This window comes from Prionailurus viverrinus, chromosome A2, assembly GCF_022837055.1.
Source record: "Prionailurus viverrinus isolate Anna chromosome A2, UM_Priviv_1.0, whole genome shotgun sequence".
Lineage (NCBI taxonomy): Eukaryota > Metazoa > Chordata > Mammalia > Carnivora > Felidae > Prionailurus > Prionailurus viverrinus.
In genome coordinates this window covers 109,855,449-109,880,000 of record NC_062562.1, presented here as the reverse complement: position 1 = coordinate 109,880,000, position 24,552 = coordinate 109,855,449, and the positions used below count along the sequence as shown (strand labels likewise).

Sequence of the window (24,552 nt, the reverse complement as noted above, 5' to 3'; positions counted from 1 at the left end):
GTTTCCTGGTTTATTGCTGTCAAGGGGTGGCAAGTATTAAAGAAATAATAGAGGACTTAATTTTAGGAATTTCAGCAAATACTAGAGAACAACGTAGTAAGTATTTTAATGTGCACAAATGCAAATCACAGTGACTAAAATTCCCACTTCACTTCACTGATCACATTCTTCTATCTTGCTCGTTCTCCTCTTACACTGAATGACTTTTCTCCCAGTCCCCGTACTACACCTGTACTCCCGCTACCATGCTGTTCCCGGAGGACTTCTTGGGGGCAAATTCAGTGTGAAGAGTTAACTGGTTGGGAATCAGGCAGACTGCACCTAAACTTGTCAGTCATGACAAGCCTCCCTTCCCTTGTCAAGGCACCTCGTCTGCGCACTGAGAAACATTCCGCTTTGACTAGTGCGATAGTCCTCCTAGGCTCTGTTCTCCCACCAATCTGTTTTATACCTGTGTTATCTGATTGTTTTTTCGTGTGTGTTATCGCCATTTTGTGTTACCATTACGATGCCTGTCTTCAGATAACATGGAGGGTTATGAAAAAGCAGGAGGAAATAGGAAAATCGAGAGATGTGGCGTTGTAGAGGTACCTTTTCCCTTCATTGAAGTGAATGTTAACATGAGTCAACTCTAACACCGCTACAACCCCCAGTGGACAAAGAAGACTTCAGGTATAAGCCATGTCAACATGAAAATTTTCCATAGATGTGATTCAGGGAAGAAGTGGTTAGAAGATGGAGTTTAAGACACAATGGGGATGGTTCTGATTATAATCCCTTCCTTTGTCATACTTCAATCTCAGAGTGATGTTTCCATTAAGATAGGTGGTCATCCAGTTCATTTTTTTTAAACCGTGTTGAATTACTTTTAATATGCTATCAAGAAACTTCTCAAACAAAAATATGACCTAAAGGATTAAGATAGTCTTATTATTCCAATATGTTTCATACCTAGAGCTGATGTAATAGAATATTGGTCAGCGGGTTTACTAGGAAATTGGATTTTGCTTTTTGATTCAATAGGTGATAACAGTAGTTAACACTGAAAGTTACTATATCCCTGAAGTTATCGTTTTTAATCTTTATAACAAGCCTGTAAATTAGACTTTATTTTAAGCCCCATAGCACAGACAAGGAAGAGGTCAATTAACTTATCCAAAAGAACAGAGCTGGAACTCATCCAGGTCTCCAGTTCTGACCACTACATTATATACTTTTACTGTGTTACCTTTGCTGTAGTATCTCTGCAGATATAAGATAATAGAGCTCTGAAGGCAGGCCATTATTTTACAGGATTTAATGAATATTTTCCAGGATCTTTAAAAGATGACCGATTTTAGTCATCTATCACGTACATGGTTTTACTTGAATTTTAATATTACTGGGTACTGAACTTCATAGAAATTCTTCAAGTAGATATTCCTTTTTTTTTTTTTTTTTTCTAAATAGGTATTCTTGCAGTGTTTTTATCTTCTCAGGATCCCATCTCACCTGCACCTGAAGCCAATGAGTGCCCTTCTTGAGTGGGAGCTTGTACATCTTCCAATCCAGGTGTTTTTATGGTTGCTACTGGTAGCCGTGACCTGCTTCCTTGACCACACCCGGGCCAATCAGAGCACTTCCTAGAGGTTTTACATTCCTGAAGCTGAAGAGGGGAGGCTTTTTTTTGTATTTTGTTTCTCTCTTACAACAGTAATTAAATACAGGGATTCAGTTCCAGAGCTGTGCTGACATGTGGAGGCACCTGAGAGAATACAGCCATTGAACACACCCAAGCAGGCAAGGGATAGAGGGAGGGAATGCTCTTTGAGCTGTTGAATCCACTGAGTTCTGGCAGTCTACACTGGGCTTACATCGTTTGGTGACATGAGCAAATTTCCCATTTGGATATCTATAATTTAAAACCAAAGAATTCTTATTAATACATTTGTGACAAGTGGAAGACAAATGGGACCAAATTTTTAAAGTTAAGTACATATAAATAGAGCTAAAAGGAAAATGAAGTCATATAACTTAAAATTTTGAAATTTAATGCTCTTAGAAAGAACCTACAATAGCAGTTCAAGGTTTTTGTTTTTTGTTTTTTGTTTTCTTAGCAGTTCAAGTTTGGAATTAAATCATGGTTATCATTTTGGTTGGAAAGGAAACCACCAATGCAAGGTGTTTTTCTTTATGAATGTTTTTTCTAGAAAAACTCATTTGTTTGAAATTGTATACAAATTAGTTCATATTTATATAAATTGTGATAATACTAAAGCATTATTTACATAGATAAAAAGCAACATCTTAATTTAGTAAAAAGCAAATTTCTTCTTCTCATAATTCCTTCAGCAGATAAATAGGAGATTTCTTTTCCTCTAAAAGGTAAATCTGGCCTAGTTTATAGGGCTGTTTTTTGGAATCCTTTAAGGACTTTCATGAATACATGAAGGCATCTTTTGAATAAAAGCCAAATCATAATTTGTCTAGAATGAATCAGGTAGCTACATAACTGACCAATTCAAGGCAATGTATCTAGATAATTCATAAACTAATATGGAACCACTTAATTCCAGGATGATTTGACATGGGTAAGATTTAAATGTGAAAAAAAAATGATCATTCTCTGAAAAATACCATGAGAAAATTCTTAATGACTTTGGCTGGAAGGAGGCCTTTGTAAATAGGATCCTAAACCCAGAAGCCATAAAAGGAAACAAATACAGCTACACTTAAAAAATAACCTGAACACTTCTGCTTCTGGAAAGGTAGAGTAGACATACTTTTCTCTATTCCTTCTGCTAAGTAAAACTAAAATCCCTAGATATGATACATCAAACATAAATAAGAAAACTTCTCCATAAGGTGGAGAAAGAAGGCAGACTGGCTGGGGACCTCAAGAGCCAGGCAGTGACAGTCAGTTTGTTCTCTTGAGATTTTTTTTTTTTTCCTCATATATCCCAGTTGTGATGCTGAAGAAGCTGGCAACATGGAAATACCAACACTAAAAATAAAAAGTCCCTAAAAAGGCCTGTTGGCCTGCCTTGTAGATTTATGACTCAAGACCGCAACATCAACTCATTCTTGAATTTCTAGTCTACCTAGGCCTGCCCTACAAATTTTGGATTTGTCAACTCCTAAAATGGCATGAACCAAGTCCTTAAATCTCTCTCTCTCTCTCTCCCCCCTTCTCTCTCTCTTTCTCTCTCTCTCTCTCTCTCACAATATATATATAGGATATATATAGGATATAGATATATATAGGATATATATACATACAGTTTCTGTGGAAAGTTTCTTTGGAGAGCCCTAATGTACCAGGTGTCTTACTTTGGGCAGTTATATAACAAATTATGGTAAACTATGGTGGCTTAAACAATAAACATGTATTTCTCACAGTTCTGGAGGCCAGAAGAGATCAGAGTGCCAGCATGGTCAAGTTTTGGGTGAGTACCCTCTTCCTGGTCTACAGAGGGCCATCTTCTTACTCTGTCCTCACATGGTGGAAATAGGGTAGCCACCTCTCTGTCCTCTTAAAAGGGCACTAGTCCCCTTCATAAGGGCTCTACTCTCATGACCAAACTACCTCCCAAAGGCCTCGTCTCCGGATACCATCATGTTGAGGGGTAGGTTTCAATATACAAATGAGGGGGTGGGGGGAAGTTGGGGACACAAACATTCACTCTGACATCAGATAGAGTTCATAAAGGACACAGCTGCTCCCGGGATAAGAATAACCATTAGATCAAGCACTGACTTTGAGAAAGCCACTCTACCTAACACCTTACATCCATTTATGTAACTTAATCCTTGAGATTTAATGAGGTAACTATGATTATCATTTTAAATAAGAGGAAATGAAAGCTTACAGAAGTTAGCTAACTTGTCCAAATGACGACTAGTAAGTGGAAGAGCTAAACTGGGTCTGATTCCAGAGCTGCAGCTTTTAGCCGCTACCCTATCTACATGTATGTAATATTTTCTCTTTCCTGGTCATGAGAGCTCCTGATGGATCCTAATATACTTTTGACCCACATCAGCTTGCATGTTCTCTTTTGCTTAAAACAAAGAATTTAATACCCTCTCAACTATGTGTTCCATTTTGGTAGAGTTTTAGGTTACCTCAGTAAGGATCATGTCTTTTATTTTGTGTTTCTGCCTAAATGGTGTTTTATTACAGTCACATCCACTCCGTAGCCCTTCATTACTGAATAAAAAACATTGAGGAGTGCATTTTAAAGCAAATATTTTTCTTCATACAAATGAGACATTAGTATCTTTCCATTAGTTCCTTAAAAAGGAGATTAAGTAAAATTTGCTAGCCATATTTTTGTAATTGGAATAATTTTTTCATCCTTTTCAGTTGCTTGCAGGATTAAAAATAAAATATCAGGCTCCATATTTTTTTTTACAATTCTTTCAGTAGTTAACCTGGAGATTACAATATCTCGTCTTAAAGTTACTTCAGTCTATTCAAAATTAATACTGCTTATGCAGTTTTTGGGCCAGCTTAAATCGGATCCCAAATGTACCATTTTCATCATGAAATAGGTTGCTGTTCTGCCTGCTCAACACTATTGCTTAGTGGGTCTGATAGTGCTCCACTTCTGATGAGTAACGTTAGTCAGAGTTGCCTGATGTTCTTTGATCAGATTCTTAGTACTAGGATGGATGCAGTAGCATGCTTAAAACTGCTATTTGAACAATTACTAGCTCTCTGCTGAAGGTGGTATGGCCTTATTCAAGAACCTTTTGAGGCTGCACTGTGCCTTTCTTAGAGTTTGCCAGACTTCACAAATCATCCTTACCTACCATAAATACTTTTAGCACCATGGATTATACCAAGCTATTCTGTTATCTGTTGTTGTATCAAGGACGCTTAAATTACACTGAAATCGATCAGCTGGAAGCATTAATAATCATTATCTCATATAGTTTCTGTAGGCCGGAAACCCAGAAGCAGCTTAACTGAGTGGTTCTGGCTTGGGGTTTCTCAGGAGGGTGTGGTGCAGCTCTTGGCCTGGGCTGCAGTCATCTGAAGGTTTAATTAGAACTGGAGAATCTGCTCTCAGGATGGCTCTTTCTTATGGTTGTTGACAATAGGCCTCAGTCTCTCACTGGCTTTTTGAAGTTGACCTCAGTTCCTCACCACTGAGCCTCCCCAGAGGATTGTGTAAGTGTCCTCAAGACGTGGTAGCTGGCTTCTTGCAGAAGTGATCCAGGAGAGACAACAAGAGAACATTTCAGCTCTTACCACAACCAAATCTTGTAAGCCACGCACTATAACTTTTGTCTTGCACCACTCGTCTACATCAATGCCCAAATCTCTGGTTTTTCTTTCCCCCAAGTATAATCCTCTGCCAAGGATCATGGCTGAATTTTCAGATTCTGGCTTTGTACAGAATCCTAAGTGCCCACAGGTGAAAGGAGGTTATAGATTCTCAAGGACGGTTCACTATTCCCTCTAGGGCTTTTGTCCCTTGCCTATTTTGATTTCAGCCCCACCTATAGTGCCCACACTGTGGTGGTGTCTCAGCACCACCAGATAGGAGGAAATGTCACTCTGCTCTTTGTAAGCTTTGATCTAGCTCTTTAGCTTAGCTGGGGAAAACCAGCAATGCATTTTGTCTCTCAGTACCAGGCAACTGCTAAAAGCTTTTCTGGTTCCTCTTTCCTCCAGCAGCAGGTTTCAGGATAGGCACAGCTCAGACCACTAGCCCACACGCAGAACTGGCAAATGCCTTCAAAGGTGAGATAAAACGACAATAGACTGGATAAAATAAATTGTGGTATGATCATACAATGGAATACCGTACAGCAATGAGAATGATAGGGCTATTGAGTAAAAGTAATTCAACTTTTGTGATTCCATTTATATGCCTTTCAAAGACACACACAATTAATTTATGGTTTAGAAATCATAACAGTGGCTAGGTAATAGGTAATAAGAGTGGTAACGGGAGTGAGGAGGCACTTCACGTGCTGGTGATAGTCTATTTCTTGTTCTAGGACTGCTGTTACCCGCACATGTTCATTTTTTGAAAACTGTTGAGCTGAACATTTAATGATTTGTGTACATTTCCATATACGTGTATTACTTCAGCAAAAATTTAAAATGTGTAGGAATTGTATTATTGGTGTTTCTGTTTACATTTACATATTTCAAATAATATACTAAATATACAATATACTTAATCACAGAGAAGTTTAATGAAGAACTGGAAACCACTAGGCTTTCTACAGATACCAGGGTTTATCTCAGTGTAATGGTGACCATTTGAGCAGATTCTGTGCCTTTCTCATCAAGGTATTTTTCCTCTCGTGTTGGAACTGTGTCCCAGTTGAGGGAGGTAATAGCCATAGCTGATCTCTTCATGGACCTTACAAATACAGCATCTTCTGGGTCATCAAACACAGTTCTGCAAAAATGGCAGTCATGTCAGACAAAAAAGTCATTAAGCCAAAGTGAAATTTTGATTTAAACAAATAAATGAAATCTTGCCATTTGCAAGAACATGGATGGAACTAGAATGTATTACGCTAAGTGAAATGTTAGCTCAAGAAAGACAAATACAGAATTTCACTCATATGTGGAGTTTAAGAAACAAAACATGAACATAGGGGAAGGGAAGGAAAAATAAGATAAAAACTGACAGGGAGGCAAACCATAAGGGACTCTTAACTATAGAGAACAAACTGAGGGTCATTGGAGAGAAGTCGGGTGGGGAGATGGGCTAAATGGGCATTAAGGAGGGCATTTATTGGGATGAGCACTGGGTGTTATATGTAAATGATGAATCAGTAAATTCTACTCCGAAACCATTATTATACTATACGTTAACTAACTTGGATTTAAATTAAAAAATAAATAAGGAAACAACCCCCCCCCCCCCCCGATAAATGCCATATTTTTCTGTGTTATTGGTAGCATAGTACCACTAACAACTCTTCGCTTCTACTGATAAATGACTTTCAGACTAAGGAATGCTATTTTTATTGTTTATATTGTTTATTTTTAAAATACAGTTTTTAAATATATTTGGGATTGGCTATTCCACATTCATATGTTCATGATTTAAAACCAGTGTTAAATAAGATTATTAAACTATTTGTAGATGTCATATGCTTATTAGTATCTTAACTATATTTTATTAGAAAGTTGCTATTTCTCTACATTATGCTATATTTTATTATTTTTTAAATTTTTTGTTAAAAAATTTTTTTATTATTTTTGAGAGAGTGAGGGGGAAAGGTGTAGAGGGGAGGGGGGGAAGAAGAGGGTCCAAAGTGGGCTCTGTGCTGACAGCAGAGAGCCCAACATGGGGCTTGGACTCACGTACTGTGAGATCATGACCTGAACCGAAGCTGGATTCTTAACTGACTGAGCCACCCAGCTGCCCGTACATTATGCTATATTTTATAAGTGTTCTTGGCAATAATATTTTTCAATCCTGAGTCCAAAGGAAAAAAAAAATACCTAAGTGTAAAATTTAAAAAGAATTAATGACTTTAAAATTTATCAATGTTCTTGAATTTGAAATGTTTTTCATAGTTTAATGAAGTATTTACTTTTGAAAATATAAATTCCCATGAATATAAAATGTTAATCTACATATCTGCTTTCACTGAACATATTTAGAGGAACATTAAACATTTGTAATTTGCTAATAGTTCTTAGGTTTTATTTTTTATGCACCAAATCAGCTTTTCATTTATTTCTGGTTATAATAATATTAAAAACCTAAATATGTAAAATATGAATAAATAGCTTGAGCTTATTTATCACAGAAAGACAGCAGTTTTTCTCATCTATTGAAGAGTTAGTCGTTTTTTAACTCATTAAAATCTATTTGGGAAATGAAGATAATTTAAAGTCGATACAATTATAAAATAATTTGATAATAAAAGTAAAGTTAATGCCCCTCCCCCGTTCATGCTCTGTCTCTCTCTGTCCCAAAAATAAATAAACGTTGAAAAAAAAAAAAAAAAAAGTAAAGTTAAAAAATTACTTACTTGTCTACATTATTCGCAAATGAAAAATCTATAAAAAATACATTTCAAAGTTAGTATTTTTCAAATAATTATTCAGCTTTTTAAAACAGTAAAACTGTTCTATAAAGGAAAAGTCTAGAGCACAACTCTCTGATTTTTGAATGACCATTTAGATAAATAATTCAATCCATCAAAAATGCCTTGACGCTTAAGCTCAAATTGAACTTTTCTCTTAGTTATAGTGCCTTAGGTTTGCCTTAGGTTTGAAGCAAGTTCTTTAATTCAATACAGTTCTCAAAACTCTGAGAACAGAATGCTTAATCAATTAAGTTACCAGTGGAATCCAAGTGGGGATTTTTGTAATTATGATATTGAGTCTCATGTGCAGAAAGTGATACTTTTTCTCAGATAGACACATGAATCTATAAATGGACTACCAGACCAAATGAGGAGAACTATTTAGGGCAGTTTAAACCTTTTGAATTCTTGGCATTAACTTCAAAGAAATAGAATAAACAAATCCTAGATCACAAGAATCTCCATCTTCCCTAGCTTTGGAGCTCAAAGGCTAGTCCACAAAGCCGGGATTTCTTATGGTATCTTCCAGAGACTGTCATTGCTTTGTTCATTCCTCTCCAGAGGCCTGGTGCCAGGCCAGACGTGGAATGTACCAGCACCTGTTGGGCCACCAAAGCCCACAATACCACAAGCAGCAGGGAGCACATAGCCCCTGCCTTAGAGGAGTTCATGGAATTGTTCCCTTCACAAATGGCTGATCATTCCATTTCTGATTTCCCCAGTCTCTCTTGCTGCATTTTTTTAAGAATTTACATTTTACTTACTTACTTACTTACTTACTTTATTTATTTATTTATTTATTTATTTATAAGTAATCTCTATACCCATCATGGGGCTCGAACTCACGACCCTGTGATCAAGAGTCCTGTGCTCTTTTGACTGAGCCAGCCAGGCACCCCTTCTATATGTTTTAATTATAAAATGCTCATTTTGCTGATAATGAATATAAACTAGAAAATAGTAGAAAGTGAAATCTCCCTTTGATCTTTCTCATTCCTCTTACCAGAGGGATCACTATTAAGAGTTTTGTATGTAGATTTCCAGCCTCCTATGTGCATACACATGTGTACTCACATATGTGAACTCAGTTCCAATTTTGTCATACTCTGCATTTTATTAGTCCATGATGTATTTTTCTTATACTCAATACCCCATGGAATAATTCTAAAGTGCAATGGTTCATGTTGTAGGAATGTTCCATCACTTAATATTCTTCTATGAAGGACCATTCGGTGTTTTCATTATTTTTTCTTTTACTTAGAATGTTTCATTGAGCAGCTTTATACATAAATCTTTGTTTTTATGTGCAAATACTTTTGCAAAAGAGGCTTCAAATTTAAATGCTGTTTTGAATGGTTTGCACATTTTATATGTTGGTGGATGCTGCCATATGGCCAAGAAGGTTGAACTAATTTACACTCCCACCAATAATTTATAAGTTGTGCTTTTTTCTCCCTTAATCTTTACTAACCTTCTCAACGTTTGCATATCTGCAGGACGAAATTGATATCTCATTGTTTTATTTTCCATTTATTTGCTCACTAGTAAGGCTGATTATGAGACATCACATTTATTTCCTTCTCTAAATGTCTTGTTCATAGCTTTTGTCACTTTTTTTTAAAATTTGGAGTTTACAAATTGATTTATAGGAATCCTTTAATGTAATAGGAATTAGCTTTTGCCTATTGTATATATTGCAAAGATTTTCTTTTTGTTCCTATATCATATAATGGTTGTCATTTTTATGTAGTTTAAATCTGTCAACTTTTCATTTTTATGGCCCTGAGTTTTGTGCAAAGCTTTGATTGTACTTTGTCTCCTTGGGATTATAAAAGTTGTTTTTTTTTCCCCCATGTACTTTTCAACTCATTTATATTTAGATATTTAATCTCTCTGGAATTTATTTTTCCTTATGATGTCTCCTGAAGAAAATGGTTTTTGTTTATTTCTTTGGCGCAGGACTGCTCCGTGGCACAACTCCAGTGTCCCCCAGTCATGGCTTCCAAAACCTGCTCTGCTGACTGTTGATTTTTGCCTTCACAAATTCTTCTGGCTCTGCAGTTTTCTCAATTGCCAACCAATCTCGAGTTCTCACACTGACCCCTGGTACCTCTCTGAGGCTTCATGCACAAATAGCACTTGGCATTTGCTTTCCTGGATGTGCCTCATGTCGTTGCTACTCAGAGTCAGAGATGTTTTTAAGGCCTGGATTCCCAACGCTTCGATCCCCCAGCTCAAAAGTTTTAATTTTTACTTTTGTCTGGATTCTGGCCTCCCTGTCTTATATCTGGATTCACCCACTCTGGTGAACTATCCATTTGCTAAATAGTCTACATGAATTTTGTTGTTGTTGTTGTTGTTGTTGTTGTTGTTGTTGTTGTTGTTTTCTTCTCTCTTCCTGAGTAACATGCCTCAGCTGCTAGGCCTAGGCTCTGGGACATCATCCTCAGCTTGGTCTTAGCCCTGCAGTTCCATCTTGTTTGGGGGAGAAGAGCAAATACAGAAATCCAGGAGTTTTACTTAGACCACTACTAGTCATTTAAAAATGTTACTGATATTTTCATTTATTTTAATCTCCCTCAATGTCTATCCCTATTTAGGTAGTTGGTGGGAAATCCCCCAATGTCTACTTCCTTAAAGCCGTATAAAAGCCCACGGTGTTTTGATTCTGAAGTTATTGGTGATCATGCAATAAGCATGATAATTAATGGAAATCAGTGCATGTCTTTTACCCATTTTACAAGGATGGATAGGTGGCATTTGAAGAAACTACAAGTTGACCTTACTTCTCAAGCTGTTAGAATATAATTGGTTTCTTTCCCAGTATAAGGTTAAAGATAATGAAATCAAAACGTGGTGTTAAAATTACCTTATGAACAATTTTAAGTATGGTTTCTTCCCAGTTAAAGAATTCAGAGTCCTAAATGTGCATGTCGCAGCAAGATGAGATTTATATCAAAACAAATATAGAAACTATAAAACTGTAAGACATATTTTAAAAAACTTACATAGTGGGTTTTATTAGTTTCATTGTACATGTTCAGTTATTAAGATAAGCTAAAGTAAGCCAGGCTAAAGTATTGGGCTAAAAATACCATTTAGTTGCTGTGATATATTGGCATTTTGTAGGAAATGAGTAGATTAGAGTCATCCTAAGTTTTAGGAGGGCTCTAGGTAACATAGCTATGAATTCAGAAGAACAACTCTCAGGTGCAGTGAAACACTCTCCGTATTCTTTCTTCCTCTGATTTCATTTTTGGAGGTTTAATATGGAAAGTAATAAAGAGAACAAAAGGATAATAGTTTTTTTCTGCAATCTCGTTGCACTAAAGAAAGGTAAAGTGCTAAAGGTAGTATTCAACCGTCTTCCTCATACTTGTAATAACAGTAGCGCTGAAAAACAGATGGAATGTCTTACATTGTTTTTAAGAGTGTGTTACCTATTTTTAAGAGTGGAGATTTTCTATCCAGAGATTCACTTCCTGCCATAGCATGGCTCACTTGCACTAATCTGATAACATTCAGTTTGGGTATCTTACATGAAGTGAAAGAAAAACCTAGGAGGAGACTAATAGAACAGTTCAGTTTTTATCACGTCCTTCATATGTGTCAGATCAGGTGGTGGCAGTGTGTGTATATAATGAGTGTGTGTATAAGAGTTGTGACAGCCAGAGGAAGATATTGTCTGTCTTAAAATATCTTTAAAATATCCCTAGTTTTAAAAATCAGAAAGCTGAAACAAATTAGGGTCAAGATTAATAAAACTTCTACTTACTAGCACGGCTGGTATTCAAACCTAGGGGGAATCTGATCCCAAAGCTTGTGTTCTTGCCTCTATGCTAGTTGTTCTCTAACTGGGGTGTATATCAGAGTCACCTGAAAGGCTTGTTAAAACAGCTTTCTGGGTCCCATCCTTGAGTTTCTAATTTAGTCGATCTCTTTTGGGACAAGAATTTGCATTGGTCACAAGTTCTTATGCGATGTTGCTGTTACTGGTTTAGGAACCACACTTTGAGAACCACTGCTCTACACTCTACTGCATCCAGAACATGTCCTATGGACATTTCTTCCATTCTCTGGGACATGCAGTGGGTAAAGGGACAAGTTTAATGACATCTTGTGGAAATAGTCATACAAATTGATGCATTCTACAATTTAACCGGCCTGGTCCCTAAAAGAGTCGTGGAAACAAATTGCAAAATTTTTAAATTTAAAAAGAGTAAAGGTCCATAACAACCACATGTTGTTAGGAAATTTAATTGGATTCTGCTATAGCAGCCATCTTGGAACAACTGGGAACATTTGAATATGTATCATTATGTATTAAATAGTATGAGTACACTCATAGTTTTTTAGGTATGATAATGTCATTGGGACCAAATAGAAGAATGCCCTTATTTTTAAACTTAGAGGCTAAATTATTTAGAAGTGAAGAGTCGTGATGCCTGTTACTGAAACATCTAAATGGTTCAGTGGTATTTTGAGGTTTTCCAGTTAACATGGAGATTGGGGATGGCCAATCAGATGTAAGTAGAAGATTCTGAGGAGGTCGTTCTTGAATAAAAAGGCAAAGCCTCATTTATGAAGGGTGGTGAATATGACAGAATATTAACAATTATTGAATATGTAAGTGACATTCTTTCAACTTTTCCTATGTTTTGAAATTTTCAAGTGACATTCTTTCAACTTTTCCTATGTTTTGAAATTTTCACATTAAAAAGTTGAGAGGAAAGTCTTAATTTTGCCATTCTTTTCCTCTTGCTCATTTAAAAAAATGTTTTATTTTTGATAGGGTGTGCAAGCATGAGTGGGGGAGGGGAAGAGAGAGAGAGAAAGAGGGAGACAGAAGATCTGAGGCCAGCTCCGTGCTGACAGAAGAGAGATGGATGCAGGGGTCGAACCAGGGAACTGTGAGATCATGACCTGAGTTGAAGTTGGATGCTTAGCTGACTGAGCCACTCAGGTATCCCTCTTGCTCATTTTTGACTAGCTTAGCTAGTTGTAGAATTTTTGGTTGACAATTACTTTTCCCCAGCATTTTAAAAGCATTGGATCTGGGGCACCTGGGTGGCTCAGTCAGTTAAGCATGTGACTTCGGCTCAGGTCATGATCTCGTGATCCATGAGTTCGAGCCCCGTGTTGGGCTCTGTGCTGACAGCTCAGAGCCTAGAGCCTGCTTGGGATTCTGACTCCCTCGCTCTCAGCCCCTCCCCGGCTCATGCTCTGTCACTCTCTGGCTCTCAAAAATAAATAAACATTAAAAAAAAATTTTTTTTTTTTTAAAGGCATTGGATCACTGTCTTCTGACTTCCATAATTGCAGTTGGGAAGTTTATTGTGAATCTATAACTTATTATGTTATAGGTAATCTACATTTTCATTCTATTTTTAGGTCATTTTGCCTTTGGTGTGGATTTTTGACATTGTTATATATTATTTATGTCTTTGGATTAATTTTTTGTGGTAAATCTAAAGGGTCATATCATTTGTCAAATTTGGAAAATGCTCAGTTGTTATCACCTCAGACATCAACTTATGCCCAGTTTCTCTATTGTTTTCCTTCAGGATTACTAAACTGATGCTGGACCTTCTGTTTCTAATGTCTCCTTGTCTCAACAGCTAATTAATATTTTCTATCTCTTGCTTTCTCTATACTACGTTCTGGGTAATTTCTTCAAAATCTTTTTCCATTTTAATATTTTTTTCCTTCTTTTCTAGAAATTTTTTTTTTTTTTTTTTTTTTTTTTTTTTTTTTTTGCTTGTGGTTTTGCAAATCTATGTCATCTCTTTGGCACAGTGTCATGAGTAAAAGGGTTTTGTCTTTGCATCTTTTTTGTACCTCCTTGTGAGGCCTGGCTGTATAGCAGTCACCTTGTAACCATAAATCACACTGTGAATAGAACAAAAGATAGATGTATTCTTAAATACTGATGATATCATTGAACTTTGCACTAACCCTGAACACCCTCCCTTTGTACTATTTGCTGTGTGAGAAAAATCTCTATTTCCTTAAGTCAGTGAAGTTGGATTGCTGTTACATGTAAGAAATTAATTTCTAACTAACGAAACATCACTGAAAATATTCAAATTCTACTTGTGTATAATGAGTGTGTGTATGTGAATCCAACTTAAATAGTAACAGTGATTATTTCTGGGTGAAGGAATTGTAGATGATCTTTATTTCTTCTTAATATTTTTGCCATATTATCAACAACTTATAGCTTTAATTGGTGAAATTGTCCAGTGATAGTGGTAATAATAATAAACAAAGCTTATTTACTGAGCCTTTTATAGTCACTAGATACTAAAGGAAGAATTTCAAGGTAATATCTCATTATTATCACATTACCTCATTTAATTTAATATACATAAACAGATAAAATTGCATATCACTTTAATTGGACTAATAAAATTGGAGAATATTTATTCACCATGTAGGGGCTTAGCTTATTGTCAATTGCAGCCATTATTATTATAATCAAAGTAACCAAAATTCTGAGGAATTTTAATTTCATTTTTCTTCTGTTTTCAAAATACCTGGAGGTATTCTCTGAGCTGGTTTTTGCTTAAACGGTGATCTAGGATTCCAGGAGGCATCTACTTTTCCTCTGAATGCTATTGACTGAACAATATGAGCCTTTTTGTGATTAAAAATGGTGATCATTGATCTTCTTTCCTTCTCTGTAACTTCTGACAAATGCAAATAGTAATGTTACTTCGTAGCATTATAGAGAAGCAGAGAGATTCAGAAGATAATTGAACACTTGGAAAAATGTGTTTATCTGAACTGTGTCATATGTGAACATCCTGTCAGAACTGCGAAGGGCTATCACAGTTATTTTCTTGGAGGTAAAAGAGGCCCCCTAAAGGGTAAAATGTAACATGGTGAGGTTATTTTTGTGGTTCATATAAATGGACATACTACATCTACAATGTCTAAAGGTGTATTCACAAAGAAATTATCATTGATTATATATGTTTATATATATATATATATATATATATATATATATATATATTTACAGGATTTCAAAGAAAACGATTTTTAGAACTGAAATAGGCCTTAAGAGATTTAGTCCATTTCTCTCGTTTTTGAAATAAAACACTAAAATGCTGGGGATAAATGATTTGGCATCCAACACATTTATGTCAAAATCAGGGCAAGGAGACCAATCCTTATGCTCAGTTAGATGGCCTTTTCAATACAGTGATCAAGAGAAATAATTCCTAAGCTAGGGAAAATTTCAGAGCAAACATTTTGAAAATAAATAATTCAAAGTCCATTTATAAAGAAAATTATTTTCAAAGACTTTCAGCATTTTTAAGCTAGTGAGCTAGAAGACTGCCTTTCACTTATCTGCAAGAGGTGTCCTTACGATTTCGATCAAGCAACTCTACTCCTGGAAGGTGGTAGATTATATATAAACGATACAGGTTATATTGGCACAAAGGGTTTTGGTAGAGACCTGCAAAGAGAGAATCCAAGTTAAGATGTCTGATTTCAAAACAGGTTTCATGTATCACTTGCTAAAATATGGGAAATTGCAGAATTAATACGAAACATAAGAACATGTAAAACTCTGCTCCGTGGACCAAACCAATGGCTCCACTAAAACTCACTTTTCAGAGCGGCCCTTTTTTTCCCATTTGTTAAATACACTCATCCAACAAATATTTCCTGAGTGCTTACTGTATACTAAGAATGGTCCTAGGTGCTGGGGACATAGCGTCTACCCCATCTACCACAAATGATGAAAATTTTAACATGGCCATAAGTTAATTAGTAAAGAAACGACAAGATATCAGCTCTGCGGAGGCCTTAATGCTGCTGTCTGCTGAAGTATTTGTTCCCTCGGTTCTCTTCTAGTCTCAAAGGTCACAAAGGTGGCTGTGTGGAGACGGGCAGAGATGCAGTACACTGATCTAATATCGTGTTCTTCCTCCACTTTAAACCATTGCACGCAGTTCAGATTACATAAATACCACTGGCGGCTTCAGAGCTCAGCAGGAGCAGAGCTGAACAGGTGCTGATCTTGTGTCTTGTTTACCTCTGGCCAGAAGCACGTGCTTCTGATTTCCTTTATGCAGGTGCTGTGATACCTAATGAATCATGCTGTCTAGTACAGTGGCCGGAGGTGGGAGGCAAGCGCATGTGGAAGAGCTCCTGGCGTTTCTGACGTCACATACTTTAGGCATCAGCGTGCAGGTGCATTTTAAAAAAAATTTCAACTAAAGTTGTGAGAGTTTTATTTTCGTAGAAAGAGTGAAGTGTCTTCCCTCTCCTTCCCTAGGTGTGTGAAACAGGGTTACTTTAATACAATGTGAAAGAAAGCTTTCATGATTTCCACTTGAATATCTTTAGCTACTGGATTCTGCCAACGTGCAATTTCTAGAAAAACACTTCGGGAAGATACATCTGGTGAGGAGAACCACTAGGTGGCAGTAGTAGAAAGAGTTCCAGCCGTTGTGCGACTACATCGCTATCACAAAATGGGGCTCGTGTACTGTACATGTTAAATTTAGTAGTGCTCTAGCATTGGACTGTAGAATACAGAGACGCTTGATAAAAGCATGAAAACCTTAAGCATCATAAGCCCAGGAAAGAACAGTTGGCAACATGAAGAAGGTGGGGGAGTGCTTCAAAGACAATGAACTATTTTGATAAAAACTGAAAAAGTTGATCATCTGGATGTTTTCCCTGTAGGTTATAAAACATTTTGATATTTATCATATAAACACACACTTTTCTGGCTAATGAAACCATTACATGTAGCTATTCCCTGTGGAAAACTTGAGCTTTACAGGGACTTAAAGTAGGGAATGGAAGACACCTGGTACATAATAAACAGAAGCAATCAGAATGAGGAAGGCATAAAAGAAAATGTAGATCTAGGAGCAACAAAGAATTTAAAAGAAAGGAAATATGTATGCATTGGGGGAAATAAGAGGAAAAAATGAAATGGAAAATTTTCAAGATTTCTTGAGTGACAAAAATGGTTTAAATTGTTAACTTGAAAGGAATTTAAAGTGGTAACAAATAATTATTACTACTGAACAGGGAATAGGACAGATGTATATTAAACCAGTAATAAGGACAGGTTTTAAAAGATCCACAGGGATCATGCACTGGAGCCAGAAAGAGAAAAGAACATCCTTCAAGGATGTAAAAGCAAAACACAATTGTTTTTAATGAGAGTTTAGGAGGAAGAAAAAGTCACAGATGCTTCAGTGCGGAAGCCTGTTCTTTGGTTACCGTGTTGGAGAATCACGTCTGATGCTTCATAACCCTATCGTACATTAAAGTGTGGGGGGGGGGGGAGGGATAGTCTGCCGTCACCTGTGATGTAAATCGAAAATGTAGCTATGACGTTTTCTCTTGGTACACCCTTCCCATTCTCTTTTCCCTCTGAGAACATTCCTATTTCATTTCTTTTGGCTTTTTTTCCTAGCCTTCAGTTAAGTAACTTCTTTATGTAAATTGAAAACCAAGCTTCAGCTCAACAAAACATAACAATTTAGATTTACTGCTGTTAGATTACTTATAAAGAAGGTGTCTCAATACTGAAGACTTGATGCGTTCATTGTGGCTCACCATTTATCTCATTCTAAAGTAAAATCTAGGTGACAGCAAGTCAGAACGCTGGGCTTTTAGCCCAGCCTCTGCTTAAATTAACTTTAAAAAATAGAATTAAATCGTTTGAGAGGCATTTCATCTTTACGATTTTTCACTTTGTTTTTCCTTGCTGTTAAGTTTTAGAAAGAAGCAATCTTATTTCCAAACTCTTCCCCCCCCCCCATACTATTAAACACTCAACATTTTGGATTTATGAGTTTTGGACTGATGCTGTAAAATTACCATAAATTAAGTTTCTAAGATATGAAATCAGTTTCCTGTGTCTGAAAGTTCTGAAAGCCTTCCATGATGTATGGGTACATTCCTTTAGAAACTATGAAGCAAAATTGCTTACACTTTCACTTTCAATAGGTTAATACTATTTAATCCACTTTCCCTCTAGGCTACTTATAGAGTACACCTCGGTGGCGCCAGCACTGTCTTGCTTATCTTAATTTGGGATTCTGAGTCTCAGCAATTTACATCTATCCAATAATATATCAAAATGTCTTTACTACCTTACTGCACAGCTTGAATTACATGAGTCACATGTACGAAGCTACTCCTTGAAACAGAAGAGAAAAAAGTTATCTAAATAATTGGCTTCAGTTAATTTTTTAAAACTTTTAAAGCTAAATTGAAAACCATCATTTAAATGAACATTAAGGGTTTTAAGACCCCCTTTGAAGAAAGTTGATGTGATTAATAATGTACCAACATGTTTGCTTAATAGATGGGGAAAATGATACAGGGAAGTTAAAAGCAGTTATGTTCTGTGTCTGTGCAGAACAGCCTGCAGAAGCGAGTTCAGCTGGCAATGGTCACACACTAAAGTTCTGAGGTTCTGGCTCAAGGTTACTTAGCAAGGGCAGCATCTCCGTTGTTTACCACCGTCTTACTTTAACAAGATCTGTGGGCCACTGCACACCACATGCTCATATTGAATATGGAAATCATCCCTGATTATTAAAAGGCAAACCTGGACTAAAGTAGGGGATGAAGACAGTAGAGGGGTCAGAATATTCTCTTCTTCAAGACAAACAGCAAAGACCCAGTTGGCTCTTGTTATTGGGCGGATTGTTTTGTTTTGTTGTTTGGGAGGGGTGGTCCTGATGGGGTTTGGAGGGGTGGCAGGTGTTCGGAGCTGATGGCCAAGAAAGAATTTTTGAAGACATTTTTGGTGCAAAAAGGTGATTTTTATTAAAGCTCGGGGACAGGACCTGTGGGCAGAAAGAGCTGCACTGGGGTTGTGAAGAATGACTGCTTATAGACCATGGAGTTGGGAGAGATGAAGTCAGGAGGAAGTTTCTTAAAGGGTTTCCATATGCTAAAGAAGGTTCATTTACTGGAGGCCTAGCTTTTGTCAAGCTGAGGTCGTTTTTTCCTCTAGCAAAGCTTAATCATTGAGACGGTAGGGAGTTCCTGGAGAAGGCTATGGATAAGATTGTTTTTTTTTTTTTTTTTTAATTTACTAAGATATTTGTAAACTGATGGAGACTGTTAGTGTAACTGTTTTCTGCCCTTTCCTTTGTTCTTGGGCAGCCGGGAGTGCCTGGGGAATGTCACATCCCACCTGGGGGCCCAGGTGGTGTAGGTGGTGTCAGCTTGCCTTACACTCCCTCATCAGTCCCACTTGAGCCATTTCAGGTAGAGGCTCGAAGGCAGAGGCCATCAAGATCATAGCCCCACCCTGATCTCAGTGTCCCTCTTCAGCCCCTGTCTATTTGCCATCTGCAGTGGACAGGGGCCAAGTGGAAAAGGATAGAAAACGTTGAAGATGGAGTCTGAAGAAAATGGAGACCGTCTCTTGAAAGGGTCACTCTGTCTCTAATGGTGAATCCATAAAGGGCTTCTGGGAAGCAAATCTTAAAAATTATGCAATGCTGGGGCGCCTGGGTGGCTCAGACGGGTTAAGCGTCTGACTTCAGTTCAGGTTCATGAGTTCGAGCCCCGCGTTGGGCTCTGTGCTGACAGTTCAGAGCCTGGAGTCTGCTTCTGATTCTGTCTCCCTCTCTCTGCCCTTCCCCTGCTCATGCTCTGTCTCTCTCTGTCTCTGTCTCTCTCCCCAAAATAAATCAACATTAATAAAAAAGTATTTAGAAACTTATGCAATGCAGGTGTCTGAATGTACTTCCCAATAGTGGAGCTTAAGGAAACAAAAAATTTGAGAGAAATGAGGAGAGTGAAAGTTTAGGAACAGCAGAATGTAAGTATTTTGTGGCTGCTGCTGGTGGTGTTTTCCTGCTGTGTGCTGGGAGAGAGGCAGGGGGACTGAAGGTCAGGGAACATCATTAGCCAGAAAATGGGTCTTTGAAACACGTAGCTCCTGATTTAGAAAGAGTTCACAGAAAGGGAGGGAAGAGGAACATGGAGCTGGAGAGGGAGGGTGTGGAAAGGTAGACCGCCTGGAGAGAAGAGGTGGGGCCCTCCTGACTCAGCCTGGAAGTCAGGAATTCCAGTTTCCAGGACCTCACACTCGGCAGCTGGGGTAGGCCTCCCTGAAGCTCCGGGCCCCGTGTCTCCTGGGCCATCTCTTGGCAATCCTCCTCTTAAACGCCAAAGGAGGGGAAAATGCCGAAATGGATTAGAAGTTTCCCCTCCAGGCTATTTTCTCACCCTCTGAAGAACTTGTAACTGGAGTGGAATAATAACAACACTTTAGCATTTTATACGGTTTTACAACTTGAAAAGGCAAAAATGTTAACACTTGAAAATATATGGATCTCTCATTTTAATTAATGAGCTGAATCTAATCTGTGATTGCAAATGAGGCTCAGAGAAACTTAATCTGAGCACATTACTGCACAAATGCAATTAGTAGTCTAGTACGTGTGAGACTTTTTCCCATATAATATCTTCAACCCAAATGGGGCAAGTGTTCAAAGTGTGCATATTTGCTACCAAAGCTTTTCTACAAATGTTTTATTTTGGGGTAATTGGACATAGCATTCTCTCCCTTTCAAAAAATGATCCCACTACAAGATTCTCATTTGGAACAATTGTAGTCGTGTAACTTGAATTAGATGGCCATGACTGTAAGTAGAGGTCGCTTCAACTGTTGTGACAGGAAATGATAAGGACATTATACGACCAGGCTGGCCAACCTAGAGAACTAGAAAAGGCAACCCCACCTCAGGGCTGACACAACTCTATGCTCACAGACTTGCTTAACAAGGGAGACGCAGGCTGGATTTCAGACTCCGCTCACTTCTGCACCAAGCACTTTGTTCAGGGCATAATCCTGTCGACTCCGATAGGACAACCTTGATTGGTAACTTCCAAATCTTGTCTTGTAAAATAAATCTGCTTAAATTATTGAGTTCTTACATTTAGCAAATTGTCCATTTAGTTGCACATCAAGTTCCTTCCGCTCTCTAAGAAATATTTAGGCTGAAAGTTATAAAACCATAAGCTCCAGACGGGGTTTTTTTTTGTTTACTTTTGTGTTTCCATGTAGCAGAGGGTCATATAGTGAATGCATGATAAATGTTTATTGAATGAATGAATGAATAAATGATAAATATTTATTAAACAAGTGAATGGATTGATGCTAAACAAAGAAACAAGGCATGGGTTTAAATGTTAACATTTCTTAGTAGTTTGGTTAAGTCTCTGAGACCTGTGTGCCCACCATTAAAGGGGAAATCATTCTAATCAGATCATAGGATTTCTGTGAAGATTTAAATGAGACCATGATAAGAAAGCATATTCTCAACAGGAAAGACATTCAAATATGTTGTGATTATAATGATTATTATTTAAAATGTCATTTTTTTAAAAAGTAGGCTTCCTGTCCAGCACAGAGCCTAAAGCAGGTCTTTACCTCAAGATCCTGAGATCAAGATCTGAGCTGAGATCAAGAAGTCGGGTGCTTAACTGACTGAGCCACCCAGGTGCCCCAAGTTGTTTTTCAAATCTATTTACAACTCAGCAGAATTTTCTAGACTGCATGCATCTCAATTCATTATGTAATTTACATAAACCACAGTAATACCATTTTTGTTTTTATTGCTGCTTCAAAATAACATTAATGTCAAGAAATGCTTTTTCAAAACATGCCTGACAGAGTTAGCTTACTATTTCAGACAATCTTAAGGGCTAGCTATTAGCCCATTTTATGGAAAAATGAAGGTAAGTGAGAGTTCCACATCAGTCGTTTAATCCCAGAAACATTTGTTCCTCACAAAAGGGCCAGATAATTCCAATATGCAGGCCAATCCTGACTATTTCACAGACCTTATCACATTTCATAAATAAGCCTGGAGTTATTTGCATGTTAAAAGATGTCTGAGGGGGCAAGACTGCCATGTTGCCAGCTCCAGGGGACAGCATTCAGTGTGTAGGCAATATCAATGCGCCCCTTGGACCTATGCTGTGCAAGAGCTCTGAGAAGAACAAGACAGGAAGTAACCAAATATGATGAAAACCTAAATAGAGGAAGCAGAAAAGAAAGGGTGGTGATAGATATGTACTAACTAGTGAGTGAGTGAGGATAATAAGGGAGGGCAAATGGTCTTGACCAACTGCCCAGTTTGTGGCCCAAGTTGGTGTGCTGAGGGGAGGGATGGGGTGTAGGAGTCAACTTAGATTACTGTTTGTTTCCTAAACATCTGTCTTCAACTTCTTTCCAAAGGGAAAATCAGCAAGATTTTAGATTAACAATGACAACAACAACAAAACATAGAGCTCACATGAACTTGGTGTCATTTTAACATTGGGGTTTGAACAACCTACCTATGAGCACCTAAGTCATTTTTCCCCAATACGGTAGGTGTAACTGATTAGCACTGAAAATATATGAAAACTTTAATTACTCTATGAATTGATCTGATCAGAATCTCTACCATCAACACCATTTTACACATACTCAAAACACTGTGTCAGGCAAGTCTGAGAAATAAATAGAAAATAAATAGGAAAAAAACACATCAACTTCACGACATTATGTAAACAAGTCTCCAAACTCTAAAATTTGAAAGCCCACTCATTGGGCTGAGTGTCTTTTCCCTTGGTACACCCAAAATAATCTGTCTTCTGTTCTACCTGTGTACAGGTTATTTACCCTTCAAGAGTATAAGCTTATTAGGAATGCAAGCCGGTGCAGCCACTCTGAAAAACAGTATGGAGGTTCTTCAAAAAACTAAAAATAGAACTACCTACGACCCAGCAATTGCACTGCTAGGTATTTATCCAAAGAACACAAGGATGCTGTTTTGAAGGGACACATGCACCCCCATGTTTATAGCAGCACTGTCCACAATAGCCAAAGTATGGAAAGAGCCCAAATGTCCATCGACAGATGAATGGATAAAGAAGATGTGGTATGTATACACACACACACACACACACACACACACACACACTGGAGTATTACTCGGCAATCAAAAAGAATGAAATATTGCCATTTGTAACTATGTGGATGGAACTGGAGGGTATTATGCTAAGTGAAATTAGTCAGAGAAAGACAAATATCATATGACTTCACTCATATGAGGACTTTAAGAGACAAAACAGATGAACATAAGGGAAGGGAAACAAAAATAATACATAAACAGGGAGGCGGACAAAACAGAAGAGACTCAAATATGGAGAACAAACTGAGGGTTACTGGAGGGGTTGCGGGAGGGGGGTAGGGCTAAATGGATAAGGGGCATTAAGGAATCTACTCCCAAAATCATTGTTGCACTATATGCTAACTAATTTGGATGTAAATTTAAAAAAATAAAATAAAAAAAAATAGTATGAGCTTATTGAGCAAGAACTATGTATTATTTATTTTTCCAACCCATTTCACACTGTCTTCCACTATGTAGGTCACCTCCTTCCTGGGGGTGATTCAGTACACATGAATGAAATTTTCTGCTCACCCACTGGAAAGCTTTAAAAATTTTTAATTTTTTTGGTGTCAGCTTTATTAATATAATTCGCATGCCACATACCACTCATTGTTAAGTATTCAATTCATGTTTTTTAGTATATTCAAAGAGTTGTGCAACCATCATCACAGTTGATTTTAAAACATTTCATCACTCCCAAAAGAACCCCTAATTCTTTAGCTATCACTCCCCAGTCCCCCCTTTCCCTCCCAGCAGTGGGCAAACAGAAATCTATTTAAAAATAGTGAAACTCTCAGTGTTGTTATCACAATAGATGTATGTATTCTGGACACATCATATAAATGGAATCACATACTATGTGCAAACATTTATATTTTAAATAAAACCAAACATACAGGTGTAAACATGTAAATCTTTTGTCACTTTCATCATTTCCCTTTGAGATGCCATATCAATTCTCCAAAAAATGTTTCCACCTGTTATTCTTTCAAAAATATATTTTTAAAACGAATAAGATTTAGTCTTCTTTTCAGGAATATTTAAGTATTTAGTTATACCACTGATCTAATTGAAACTTAAAAAATGCAGCCTTTCCTGTGTTACTACTATTTTAACTTACGGCCATATAAATATACAAATGAATACTTAGGCTCTTCAGATTGAGCATTCCCTTTAATTCCTTCACTGTTGCGTCAATGTCCGTTAGCTCATTGTGGTGTAGCAGGAGGATGTGCAATGAAGGTAGAGAGTGCAGGCCTGAAAAACATTATTTTGTACAAAATTTTAAATGCTTTTAATGCTAATTAAACATGCCAATTAAACAAAAGCAAAGAATACATTTCAGCTGGTAAAAGGAGTCACTACTAATGATGTGAATTGTCATTGAGAATACAACAAAACATAAGAATTTGAATGATTGAGTGTGATGTGGGAATGTAGAGTCAATTTCTTCCCACTGTTATTGTTTTACATTTTTTCCTGTAGCTATCATTTTTCTGTTTGATTTCAGAGAGGTTATTTTCTTTACTCTTCTTTTTATTGTGTTTTGTTTTGT

General features: G+C 37.2%; 1 protein-coding gene across 2 annotated transcripts in view; it reads right to left on the bottom strand.

The window, feature by feature from the left end:
- Positions 1-6,165: 6,165 nt before the first annotated feature.
- LRRC72 (leucine rich repeat containing 72) overlaps positions 6,166-24,552 on the bottom strand; it is a 39,002-nt gene continuing 20,615 nt past the window's right edge. Inside the window, exons 5-9 of one of the 2 annotated variants that reach the window (XM_047845034.1) lie at positions 24,144-24,254; positions 15,425-15,514; positions 14,586-14,738; positions 7,993-8,020; positions 6,166-6,398 (exon numbers count right to left, since the gene is read on the bottom strand). In XM_047845034.1, the coding sequence (XP_047700990.1) occupies positions 6,233-6,398; positions 7,993-8,020; positions 14,586-14,738; positions 15,425-15,514; positions 24,144-24,254 (548 nt within the window). In that variant the 3' untranslated portion in view covers positions 6,166-6,232. The remainder of the gene's footprint in view (positions 6,399-7,992; positions 8,021-14,585; positions 14,739-15,424; positions 15,515-24,143; positions 24,255-24,552) is intronic. The other variant, XM_047845042.1, reaches the window with a different exon arrangement.